We start from the raw sequence: 13,645 nt of genomic DNA, 5'->3' as shown, positions 1-13,645 counted from the left end.
TCTAAATTCCTGTCCTTGCTTTCTTCTACTTCAAACATGTGTCCCAATACACACAATGAAATGCTGTGCAGCTCTAAGAAGGAACAAAATCATGGAATTTGCAGAAACGTGGATGAAACTAGAGAATGCCACTAGTTTCACTAAAACTGAGTGAAGTCAGTCAGAAGGAAAGGGACAGGGACAGAATGGTTTCTCTCATATGTGGGACTTTAGGGTGCACAGCAAGGTAGTAACAAAGGTCCAAAGGCAGCATAGAGAGTGAACTGATCCACATAGTTGAGGGGGGATGAGAGGGATGGATGTTGGGGTCTTTGGGCAAGGGGTGGGTACACTGAGGATGGGTGTGGTATTGGCAACGTGCACAATAAACCATTATTAATAGTATTGTAAACCACCAAATCTCAATTAAAATTTTAATATGTATCCCCCAAACAGAACCTTAGTAATTCTATTCTACTTGAACTTTCTGTTGTGAACTTTTCAGGACACTACCACCCCACCCACCCTCATCCCCACTTGGGTAATGCAGTATCCTGAGGACTGTAGTGTTATCATCCAAAGAGATGATGGTTGGTGAAGATTTTTTTTTTTTGCTTTTTGGGTCACACCCGGCGATGCACAGGTGTTACTCCTGGCTCTGCACTCAGGAATTACTCCTGGCGGTGCTCAGGGGACCATATGGGATGCTGGGAATCGAACCCGGGTCAGCCACGTGCAAGGCAAACGCCCTACCCGCTGTGCTGTCACTCCAGCCCCAAGTTGGTGAAGATTTTTAACTGAGACAGAGAAGTAGGTAGAGAAATTATTTTTCTTCCAGCCCCATGCTCCACAAAAACATTTGCAATGTTTATGGTCAAAAACAACCTTGGATCGATGAGCGTGACTCCAGACGCCAGCTAAAGTTTTCGGCATGGGCAGCTCCTCGCAGAATGTCTCCAGACTGAGAACTAAGCCTCGGCCCCATGCCCACCCAGGAGAGGAAAGGTATTTCTCTCTCTTGCCTCTTCCTTGCTGGGGGTGAAGGGCATGGTGACCACCATATTATGATGACCACAGATGGAGTTTACAAGCTTGCAATAATCCAATATCTGGAAGAAATCTCCCTGGACTTAGTTGCTAAAGTACAGAAATCCAAGACCTCATATCTCTTCACAACAGGTCTGACTTAGTGGGGTACTCCTAACAATAATAGTGAGGTTTGTGTTGAAATATTGAATGTAACCAAATTAAATAGAAAGTAAAGTGAAATTTATCAGTTACAAGGCAGGGGGGTACACGGGGGCGGGATTGGAGGGGTACTGTGTGTTTTGGTTTTTTTTTTTGGGTGGTGGGATATGGGCATTGGTGAAGGGATCGTTGTTTCAGCATTGTATAACTGAGACTTAAGCCTTAAAGCATTCTAATTTTCCACATGGTGATTCAATAAAATAGAATTCTTTTTATTTATTTATTTATTTTATTTTATTGACTCACCATGTGGAAGGTTACATAGTTCTCAGGGTTATGTCAGTTATACAATACTCAAACACCCTTCCCTTCACCAGTGCCCATATTCCATCACCAACCACTAAAATAAAATTCTTTAAAAAAAACAAACAACCTTGGATCTGCGACCTACTAGAAATACTCAGATTTGTGCAGATCACAATGCCACTCAGTCCCCTAGGGCATGACCCAACTTTTGGTCCCCAGAGACTGCTAATCATTTACAGCATGTCGACAGATATTTTAACTGGGGGTCAAGGTGAGTGTTCCTAGTTCACCGTGTATAAAGACTGTTTAATCAAGTATTTGGACAAACAGATATGTGTGTATGTGTGTATGTGTGTGTGTGTGTTGTGGAACACCTGTATAAAATTCTCTACAGTGTTATAGCCGATGGTTGGAATGATTTGCACTTTGTAACAAAATGAAGGCTTTCACTGCAGCGCTGCTTCTGAACCTTTCCATCACACTGCCGTATGCTCTCGCTGTGAGTCCCACAGACTGTAATGCCGTCGAGGCTCTGGCTGGGAAAGCCCTAGACCTGGTCAATAAAGGACGACGGGATGGCTACCTTTTCCAGTTGCTGCGAGTCGCTGATGCCCACTTGGACAAAGGGGTGAGCTGAGTAGGGAGATCCCCAGGGGTGTGAGAGGAAAACATGGCTCTAGCCCCTAAGCTTACTGCTTTGCACACTGAAATGGCTTTGGGCAGAGTTTTCTGTTCCGTTTCCAATGCTGCTCTAAACTATTCTTTTTTTTTTTCCCTAATACTTGTTGTTTGACCTTAACTATGAATCATATGATAGGCATTTACACTACGCCAAATCAAATGTTCAGTGGTGTAAGTGCAAAATATAAAACAGGGCTGAAGAAAATGCTCATTGGGCTAAGAAAATGCTCATTGGGTGGTACTACATTGTCTACCTAGTACCACCAAGAGCGAACCCTGAGCAGTCATGAGAAGTCCTTGAGCACTACTGGGTGTAACCCAAACACATGCACACACACAGACACACACACTCACACACACACACATAAGCATGCTGCAGGTCTTGCCCTCAAGGAACTAATAATCAGCTCATACATACACATAAGCAAACTATGTATGATAGGATATATTCAAATGATTAAGTGAATGACATTGAGACTTGAGCAATATAATGAGAATGTTCTATTGATATTGGATGGAAGGAGGCTTAATTTCATTGCTAAAGAATAAGTAGCACTCATTCCCATAGAGATCTGAATAGGACAAGAGACTGAATAAAGATATTACAGGAGAATCCCAATCTCTATTTAGGTGGAGCAATAGGAAAAAGAGCAATAGGAAGCAACTGAATATAAGCAGGAAGTTCTATAAATTCGATGTGGGTACTAGAGTGGCCATTAAGTTGGTACAGAGATGTAAGTTTATCTAATAGCAAAGCAACCCTACTATCATCATGTAAATTATCTGTGTATTTGGAGATGAGTTAAGGACTTGATAGAGATTATGAAGGGAGGTTTTCCTACTACTTCCTTCTCACTCCCCCCAAATTCTACCTTACAGTGGAACTGCTGAAATCAGGAATGTCAAACCACAGAGCACCACAGAGGGAAAAAGAGAAATCTATACTTTTTGTATTAACATAGAGATGAAGATGCTACAGTTGCAGACAAAAAAAATCAGAGTTTAAGGATTCAATTAAAAATTTAGTGATTACATCTGTGGAATATAAAGTAACAGAATAAAGACTAACACCTCAGAATGGCAGAGATAAGTTCCGGGAGGCTTGCCCCATGTCTTGGAAGCTGGCCTCACATGCTGGGGGAAAAGGCAGCTCAGATAGAGAAGGGAACAAAGTAAAGGGTGTCGGGAGGACACGCTCAGGTTGAGAGATATGAGCTGAAAGTAGACTGTAGACCAAACATGATGACCACTCAATGCCTCTATCGCAAACCACAACACCGAAAAAGAGAGAGAACAAAAGGGAATGCCCTGTAACAGAGGCAGAGTGGGGGGGATGGGATGGGGGTGGTAGGAGGGCTCCTGGGATCATTGGTGGTAGAAAATGGGCACTGGTGGAGGGATGGGTACTCAACCATTGTATAACTGAAATGCAAACACGAAAATTTGTAAGTATGTGACTGTACCTTACGGTGATTCACTAATAAAAAAAATTAGTGATTACAGGGTTGGAGAAATAGTAGAGTAGGCAGAGTGTATGCCTTGCAAATGGTGAACCAAGGTTTGATTCTCAGCATCCCTTATGGTGATGGGATGTGATCACCATATGGGATACTTCCAGGAGTAATTCCTGAGTGCAGAGTGAGGAGTAAGTTCTAGCATTGCTGGGTGTGGCCCAAAAAGAAACATACAAAAATTTCAGTGATTATTACTCCAATTTCATGCTTTCTGCCTCATCTATAGTACACTGGGTAAATCAGCACAGAGCTACCTCTGAGTTGTAGTAAAAGGGTGTGTGGGTGAACTGGGAGGTCCCTTGGATACTTGGGGAGATAGAACAGGTGATAGGGAAGTGACTTGGAAGCTGTACAAGTGTCCAGGAACAAGGATATGAAGACCAGACTCTGAAGAAGGAATTGGGGCAGGAATAATTAAGGAAAGATAAGAGATATTACAAAGTCACTATGAGATCTGTGACTGGCTAGCAAAAGCATTACAAAAGGAAAACGTCAATGTTGATAAGACAATTTAAGGCTAGAGACAGCTCTAAGTAATGGTGCTAGAGAAAAAAAGACAAGGAAAGTTGAGAGAAGAGGAGCTTATTTGTAATAAAAGATTGTGGCTTTGGCTTTGAGCAAGGCATCCAAGTTCAGGTTGAGAATTAGGTAGGAGGGTAGAATTGCACAAACATGTTGAAGACCAGAGTATCATCACTGATGTTTCTAGCCTTGGACCTTCAACAGTCCCTACTAAGCCAATATTGCTAGTTAGAAATTGCTTTCAAAAGCTCATGAGCAGAAGCAAGAGCATGCCTAGCTAAAAAGAACATTTTTGAATTATTCTTTGGGGGCTGTCTATACACATAAATAGATCTACTCACATTAAGATAGGACATCTGCTAAGATCAGAAGGAGCAGGAATTGTGATTAAGCAAAAATACAGATTTTACTGGGGAGCTCTGATCTCCTGCTCACTGTTTCTTTCTTTAAACTTTCCCCAGGAATCTTCAACTGTCTATTATTTAGTTTTAGACGTGATAGAATCCGATTGTTCAGTCCTATCCAGGAAATTTTGGGATGACTGCACGCCAGATTTTTCTAGACATCCAATTCACACTGTAAGTACATAAGTTACCATTCCCTTCCTCTTAGTTTTCATTACCTTTGTCTATTGTTCTTACTCAGTATAGCTTAAGGTAGCATAGTACAAGAGTAAGACCAGCTTCTGCCTCTCAATTCATAAAAACTATGTTGAACTTGAGTAATATTCTCTTTACATATCCATACCAAAACACACCGTTCAAGGTGTACCAGTGGGACTGGGGTTCTGTGGGATAGCATAACCAACATAAGCCACTGGGTATATCACCTAAGATCCTTAGATGTCATATCCTCAAGTGCAAAATAAGAGGAGGAACCTAGAACAGATTTACTCAGGTCCTTGGTAGCTCTGATTGGCTATGGCTCTAAGGACATATAAACTTATATTCATATCAATTGAAAATTGGTCCCTCTAGTAGAAATATAGCCAAAGAGATTCATTGCCATTACCATGAGATACAGGATATTGTTTCACACATTGCACATGGATGCTCAGATCCTACACTCTGTCCCAGGAGAACAGAAAGATGCATAAGCAGATATAATATTGCAATTCCAGAAAATAAGTTGTTCACATACCTTGGAGTTTGAGTATTTTTCCTCCCTTGGTAATATTTGATTTATGATCATGATCCATTTAAACAGTTTCCCCCTACTTCTTATGCAAATGTGGATGTTTATAGCATCCAGCTTATAGAAATAATCTCAGAAAAATGCAGGTTTTAGGAGAGGATTTGTTGAGACAAAGTACACATAAAGGTTTTAAATGGACAGTAAAAGTATCTGGCATCACTTTTTTTGCTCCCTCATCTCTAACCTGGAAACAGCAATATGCAATGACAACCCTCTTTCTTGCAGGTGATTGGACAATGTAAGGTAATAGCAACAACACATTTGAATGAACCTCAGTATCCACGAGTAGACCACTTTAACTGCACCACAAGTTCTGGTATGGTAATCTGTTAAATGCTAATTAATTCTAGGTTAATGTAGACTGTACAGTGGTATTGATCATCTTATAACACGATGAACACGTCAGAAATGGCTATTGCCTACATAGACTATATTACTACTCACCCTTTTAAGGAGAGAAATAAGATGTTACTTTGTATTACTGGTATACCTTCCTTTAAAGACATTCAGTATATAAAATAGGGAATTTTTCAGAGAAAGTACAGTACCATCGAGAACATAAGTTCTGGTGTCAGATTTGCTTAAAATTGAATCAGTCTCATCTCTTACTAATTATATGGTCTTGAGGACAAGTTAGCCTCTTTAAGGTTTCCTCTTTTATAGGATGAGGACAATAAAGCATTAACCCTTCCCATCCTTGTTGTAATTAAATATGATGGTCTCTGAAGTATACTTTGCAGAGCAGTTAGTTAGTCCTCAATAATTTCTTCATTTATCTAGAAATCTTAAAGTTGGACTAGAGAGATAATACGGGGGATTAGGTGCTTGCCTTGCTCACGGCTGACACTGTTTCAATCCTGAGCACTGTGTATGGTCCCTCTGAGCAGCACCAGGAAATGATCCCTGAAAAAAGAGCCAGGAGTAAGCCTGAGCACAACTGGGTGTCTCGGTGTAACCTAAAAAAAAGAACGGAAAAAAATCTGTCTGCATATATACATGTAACTATAGAATTTATAAAGCAAATATGCAGTTATCATAATTAATCTCACAAAACTACAAAATAAAGATGATGATACTTTGTATTTTGGAGATAAAGTGAGGCTCGAAGATGCTTAATATCTTGGCCTTGCAAACACAGGTAGTGTCCAAGAGAAATTTGAGCACAGAGTGAATCCAGCTTTGGATTTATCTCTGCTGCTAATTTGTTGTTTTAATCTCAAACAAGTTATTTCTCTTGTCCCATCCTCAGTTCTTTGCACCTGCAAATAGAATCTACTGTTATTCTTGTCACCATGACCGAGCATGGGCATTTCTGTTTTCAACCCTGTAACTGCAACTCTGCTTTCTTCTTCTTCCAGTCTCTTCAGCACTGGCCAATACCAAAGACAGTCATGTACTCATTGATTACTTTGAAGATACTGAGCACTACAGAAAACAAGCTGAAAAGGCACTTGAGAAGTTCCAAGGGGAGAATGGCGACTTTGCCTCATTCAAAGTGGACCAAGTGGAGAGAGTGTCAAGAGCGGTGAGTGAGCCTCCCTTAAACAGCAGCTAAGAGACTGGACTCTAATCTGATTGTGGCAAACAGTATCACTTGTGCAGTCCATTAGTTGCGCTAGGCCAGCTGCATTTAAATCAAAACTCCCGTGGTAGCTTCCACAGATAAGTAGCAGATACTCAAGAATTAGCCTCCTTTGTTTTTTTTTAAATTGGGAGAGTGGGAAGGGTTGATTGGGATTTTGTGAGTCAGTGAATATCATCCTGTCCTGATGGACTTCCATTATGATAGGAAGCCAAGATTCAATTCTTTGTTTCTACTGCAACATCCAATGTTGCGCTGGAAGCAGACAGTTCTCTTGCCTGAACCCCGGGAACCCTTGCACCTCCTACCCGGAGACAGTCTCCTGCTGCAGCTAGAGAATACTCACCAGGCATTTGGAAAACCCACAGTGGAGCATGTTAAGATGCATACACACAGTGGAATAAGTACAATGGATTTACTTTCACCAGAAAGAGTTCCAAGACATTGTGAAGGGGAAAAGTATGTTTCAGAACAAAATTTGAGATTATCAGTCCACAGTGTTTCAGGTGCTTGTCTTGCAAGCATTCCAGGCACTCTCAGTCTTTCTCTGACCTTAGTCCCCTTATCTATTTCCTTCTTATGAGTCTTCTGTTGTACCTGCTGGCCCCCTAGCTTCATGCTGTGACTGTGCCCCTTTAACATGGCATTCACTTGTAGCCTCCTAAGAATATCCTTGGGGTACACAGAGGGCCATATGGCCCCTGGTTGAGAAGTGCTGCTTTACAGTATATTGGAAAGTAAGTGTGGACAAGCTGCCTGTTCTGTTAACTTTCTGTGTTCCTGACACTTCCTTGTTTTTACTCCATTCTAGAGAGGAGGGGAAAGAACCAATTACTACTTTGATTTCTCTGTGAGGAATTGCTCTGCTTACCACTTTCCCAGGCACTCCAACGTGAGTATAATAAATGTCCGTGAAACATCAAAACGTCTTGAGTGCACCTGCTATGTGCCAGATGCTCCCTGGGTAGTTTACATCTAGGCTTATAACTTCAGCACTGACCTAGAGGTGAATGCTATGTTTATTCTCAACTTGCAAATATGAAAGTTAAGTAAATAGTTAGAATATAGTTTTAAATGCTCCCAAACTTAAAACTAAGATTTTTTTTCCTCACTAATTATGATTTAAAAGACTCAGAGCTAACTGTATAAAGAACCTAAACACATGATGTTTTCATTTATATCATCTTATCTGCTCTTTAATTGGGCCCCCTGTAAAGGATTTGACCTCTGTTCACATTCCAGTTAAGGTTAGACTACAGCTCAGACCAGGGAAATGTTACCCTAACCACTGATAACTTGATACCCATGATCCTACAGGAAGATATTAGTAATATGCAGCATTTGTGTGACAGCCTAATTTTAACAAAATGTGTCTACATACATTCTTGCTTTATTGTAGTTTCATAACAATCTTGCTAAAGAGACGCTAGGATCCACTTCTTTTTCTCCTGAGAAAAAGTTTAACTACTTACCTAAGGGCACTTAATTAAAGAAGTGTTAGGATACAGAGTTTTATTTTTTTGCTTTTTATTTTTTTGCTTTTTGGGTCACACCCAGCAATGCACAGGGATTACTCCTGGCTCATGCATTCAGGAATTAATCCTGGTGGTACTTGGCGGACCATATGAGATGTTGGGAATCAAACCCAGGTTGGCAGCATGCAAGGCAAAAACCCTATCCGCTGTAGCCCCGACTTTTTAATTTTTTTTTACCTGAAACAGTTTCAGGATCTTGCTAATAACCATCAAAAAAGGCACCTCCCTCCTTATTCCCAGCCCAAGAAACCAGTAAAATCCTTGTTGTTGATATTATAAACCTAGCACCAAAACATGGTGGCTTGAAAAACATAGCTCAGTGCTAAACATTATCTATTTAGTTAAATCCTGCTAAAACTTGTGGGTAGATAGTATTATAAAAGCATTTTCAAAAACTGAGTTTCAGAAATTTTATGTAAATTTGCTTAAACTCACACAACTGAAAATTGATAAAGCCAGAACCGGATGATTTTTGAAATTGTATCTAGAACCTCATGTTTAATCACTTCTTCTAGAAGAATTTTTAATTGTCCTAGATTAACATCAATAAATAAGTTTAGAGGTCTCTGGAGCCCGGAGTGCCTTCTAGCTATTCCTAGCACCAGAGTAACCAGCAGTTACTTTGACAGGAGTCATTCAAACCCTCCTTTATTCCAGCTCCTTCCTTCCCAACACTCCTCTCGAAAGGACAAGTCAAAATTATGCGGATCCCTCTGCTGCAATATTCTTCATTCTCTCACCCTACAGGCAACTCGAAACTTTATCACAGAGGATTAAGATAAAGGCAAGGCATCCGTGATGTGGTATTCTTTACTAACACCCATGGGAAAGTCCTATGCATGGTAGAGAACCACAGAAATTTGGTGCTGATGCCTTCACAACCTATACTCCCCCCCCCCAAATGTTGACCAAGAAGCATGGTTTAAAACCTAGTGGAGGGGGCTGGCTAGGTAATACAGGGGGTAGGGCGCTTGCCTTGCATGCGGCCAACCCAGGCTTGGTCCCCAGCATCCCATATGGTCCTCTGAGCATTTCCAGGAGTAACTCTTGAGCACAGAGCCAGGAGTAAGCCCTGATCATCGCCAGGTGTGGACCAAAAACTTATAAAAAAAAAAACAAACCTGGTGGGGGGCCTGAGTGATACTAGAGTGGATACGGCACTTGCCTTCTACACAGCAGACAGGGTTCAATTCCCAGCACCCCATATGGTCCTCTAAGCCCTGCCAGGAGAGACCCCTGAGCACAGAGCAAGGAGTAATCCATGAACACTACCAGATTGTGGTCCAAAACAAACAAACAAACAAAACCCTGGTGGAGCTGTTGACTGATGTTACTTAGTTTTTACAATGCTTTCTTCCTTCTCAAATGTCTAGAAGTTCATATGTCCTTCACACCACCTGCAAGTGAGCACTTACAAACCCACATGCGTATTAAGTTCCCACCCTTAGCAGACACAGTATACACACACTGATGTTTCTCTCTTTTTTATAGGTTTTTGGATTCTGCAAAGCATATTTTTCCTATGATCCAGAAGTTTCTAACTTGGAAAATCCAAACCATATTGATGTAAACTGTGAAGTCTTTAACATTGAGGTAAGTTGACCTAGTAGCTACTGTCATAAGCAGTGCCAGTCTAAGTGATTATTTTTTTCATATTCATGGTATATTTTCCATTTTGGACACCATGAGAGGAAGGCGAGGCGAGGACAGAGACACACAGAGCAAATAGGTCTCTGGGGGAAAGGGTGAAATTGTTAGAAGGGCACCCAAAGTGTGGAATTTTTTCCAAGCCTTGGGGAGGGATGAAGTTTGGTAGAAAAGTAAAATCATGATCAATTTCTTCAATCTTTAATTAAGTTGAAAATGACCCTTTAATAAGGGTTCCAATGCTAAGCCTGAATAATTCCTAGCTTTTATCAGGCATGGAACCAAAAGGAATAAACTAGTTTAAAAATAAATGTATCACGGTAAGGGATATTAAATAAAATGCAAAACAATAGTTTACATCTGTACCAAAAACCTTTGCTCTATTAACAGGTATGATTCACAATATTGTTACCAGGGAAAAATTGAAAAGAAAAAAAACTATGTGTCAAGTCAAAAAGTGGGCCTGGGGACAGTGAGAGGCTGGAGAGATAGTACAATGGGTAAGGCACTTGCCTTGCATGCAGTTGACACTTGCCTTGCATGCAGCTGATTCAAATCCCTACACCACCTATGGCTCTCCAAGCAGTGCAAGGAGTATGTCCTGAGCCCAGAGCCAGGAATAACTCTGAGATTTATTGGGCATGCCGAAAAACATAGAAAAGAAAAAAAAATTTTTTTTTTTTTTGCATTTTGGGTCACACCCGGCAATGCACAGGGGTTACTCCTGGCTCATGCACTCAGGAATTAATTACTCCTGGCAGTGCTCGGGGACCATATGGGATGCCAGAAATCGAACCTGGGTCGGCCACGTGCAAGGCAAATGCCCTACCCACTGTGCTATTGCTCCAGCCCCCAAAAATTTTTAAGTTTTGAGGAAATGGAACAGCAGGCTTGTCACCATGAAAACAAATCCCCAGATTATTACTTATATATCTGTGCTGCCAGGGTTTGTGTCCAGGGCTCTGAGATTGAATTTAAAGGCATGCTCTTTCCCTTTTTAAATTAAAATCTGTAAAGGAGAGTGAAGAGGGGAAGTAATCATCCTCCAGGAGAAAGGAAGACTCGTGCCTTTAAACCTTTGTACTGTATTAGGCATATAAATTACTAGGCACTAATTTCCCACCTATTGCCCTACAGATGAGTATCAATCTGTAACATAGTTTCATCACTTTTTCATCAAGATGAGAAAAATAAGGACAATAAAGTTATAAAAAAACAATTATTCCATGTGAAGATTTAGTCTTTATGGTTGTCTTTCTAATTTGTGTGTTGCCAGCATATTTTTCTTTCTAGGAAGTGATGATAAATGGTAGGTTTTATTTGCATTCTAAATTACAACTTGGTTAGATAAAGATTTGAGAATTCCTTTTTGGTATCCTACTTCTAAAATTCATGTGTGGGAGCGATAGCAATAGTAGAGAGGGTAGGGCACTTGCCTTGCACAGAACTGACCCTCTTTCAACCCCTGGAACCACATATTGTTTCTAAGCCTCACCAGGAGTGATCCCTGAGTGGAGCCAGGAGTGTGATCCCCCCAAAAATAATTAATTAATTCATTAAATAGAATTTCTTTGTGGAAAAACTGAGCTGGGTTGTTAAAAGGAAGGACCAATGGGGACATGGAAGAAGGGAGGCTGGTACAACACTGGTAATGGGTGTGACGATGGAATTAAGTACACTGGAAACCATCATTAACAATATTGTAAATCACAATACATCAGTCAGTTAAAATTTTTTGAAATACAATTCATTTTTGGAATACAGAAGTCTGAGAATGATCTGTCCAAATCAAGTTGAAATATCTGACTTCTTTTGCGTTATGTGATGCTACTCACTTCTGTCCTTCACCAGGTACACAGGAACATCAGCGGTGTCCATCCTTTCTTTGGACGTCACAACCACTCTTGGCATGAGCATTCTCAAGAAAGGCCTCCGGTTAGGCACAAGGGATCCAGAGACCATCATTCCCACAAGACACAAAAATTTGAATGCCCACCTTCCGGAGAAGAGGAAAGGCCACCGTCTCAAACAGGAACTCCCCCACCATTGCCCTCTTCAAGGTCAAGATGTCATCCCCACCGTCTTGACATCGATGGGATCCATGGGCCACCTCATAACCACAGTTCGAGTGAGCACCATCCCCACAGACACCATCCCCATGGACACCATCCCCATGGACACCATCCCCACGGACACCATCCTCATGGACACCACCACCACGGGCACCACGCCCACAGTCAGGAGGCCCCTGGTCAACACCCCCATGGACACCATCCTCCCGGACACCATCCTCATGGGCACCATTCTCACAGACACCATTCTCGTGGGCGTCATCCTCACGGACACCATCCCCCTGGTCACGGTTTCCATGACTTTGGACCCTGTGACCCACCACCCCATAGGCAAGGTCACCAAGATCACCATCATCATCATGGTCCACCTCATCATCATGGTCCACCTCATCATCATGGTCCACCACCAAGGGATTCAGAGGAAAGAGATCCAAGAGGTCCAGGTAGAGGAGACCTTCCCTTCCGAAGGGGCCCTTTTGGATATGTTCACCAACTCCCACCACTGAAGACAGGAGAAGTTCTTCCTCCTCCTGAAGCGAACTTCCCCCTCTCCTCACTGCCACATCACAAACCTTCCAAGCCAGAGCTTCAGCCCTTTCCTCAATCACCCTCTAAGTCATGTCCAGGGAAGCATAAAGATGACTTTCCCCAAGTCTCCAAGTTTTTTTGAGATTCAAGATAAATCTGATTCGATTCATGGAAGAAGCAGAATTATCTTTTGAATTAAAACTGTAAATAAAATATGACCAGTAAAATGAAATGTTTGTTACTTCTTATTCTTATTTTTATTCTTAGGACAAGGCAGAATTGGGGGGAGGAGAGAGCGATCTTAGTCCTTTAAATCAGAAGCTAATTCTGTTGCTGGCCACTATGTCACATAAGGAAAGTCTCTGATTCTCAGAATTTCTTTTACCCAGAATCTTTTAATTCTAGCATCTCTTTTTGATAAGCAGTTTCACAATTGCTGGACATACCAAGGGAATAAATACTATCACTTCAAAGACTATTCTTATCAGACAGACTTATGTTTTCTAATTGTTATTTCTAGTCCTCTAGATTTCCTTTCGGAAGCATATGTACTTAATTTGATTAAAAGTAAAAATAAAACAATTAATGTTAGAACTTGCAAAAAAAAGTTGCAGAGGGGCTGGAGCGATAGCACAGCAGTTAGGGCGTTTGCCTTGCACAAGGCCGACCCGGGTTCGATTCCCAGCATCCCATATGGTCCCCTGAGCACCACCAGGAGTGATTCCTGAGTGCAGAACCAAGAGTAACCCCTGAACATCGCCGGATGTGACCCAAAAAGCAAAAAACAAACAAAATAAAGTTGCATATATAAATCACAACCATAAATTCTAGTTTACAGGAAATAACACCTTATTTTTGCGCAAATTAATTTCTATTTCAAATTACTATCCTACAGGA

General features: G+C 41.3%; 1 protein-coding gene across 1 annotated transcript; it reads left to right on the top strand.

Moving 5' to 3' along the window:
• Window positions 1-1,833: 1,833 nt before the first annotated feature.
• HRG (histidine rich glycoprotein) lies at window positions 1,834-12,958 on the top strand. Its single transcript, XM_055128072.1, has 7 exons — window positions 1,834-2,101; window positions 4,652-4,768; window positions 5,610-5,700; window positions 6,743-6,909; window positions 7,778-7,858; window positions 9,993-10,094; window positions 12,000-12,958. The coding sequence occupies exons 1-7, from the start codon at window positions 1,910-1,912 to the stop codon at window positions 12,888-12,890; spliced, it is 1,641 nt and encodes a 546-aa protein (XP_054984047.1). The 5' UTR covers window positions 1,834-1,909; the 3' UTR covers window positions 12,891-12,958.
• The last annotated feature ends 687 nt before the right edge of the window (window positions 12,959-13,645 follow it).

Source organism: Sorex araneus, chromosome 2 (assembly GCF_027595985.1).
Source record: "Sorex araneus isolate mSorAra2 chromosome 2, mSorAra2.pri, whole genome shotgun sequence".
NCBI lineage: Eukaryota > Metazoa > Chordata > Mammalia > Eulipotyphla > Soricidae > Sorex > Sorex araneus.
Note: the sequence above shows the minus strand (reverse complement) of the source record. Positions and strands in the feature narration are given on the sequence as shown.

What these genes read in the sequence shown, in the direction of transcription:
- HRG (XM_055128072.1), top strand. Translation starts at nt 1,910, where the DNA reads ATGAAGGCTTTCACTGCAGCGCTGCTTCTGAACCTTTCCATCACACTG. An exon ending in CTAGACATCCAATTCACACT is followed by an intron (nt 4,769 to 5,609) that starts GTAAGTACATAA and finishes TCTTTCTTGCAG; the next exon opens with GTGATTGGACAATGTAAGGT. An exon ending in TAACTGCACCACAAGTTCTG is followed by an intron (nt 5,701 to 6,742) that starts GTATGGTAATCT and finishes TTCTTCTTCCAG; the next exon opens with TCTCTTCAGCACTGGCCAAT.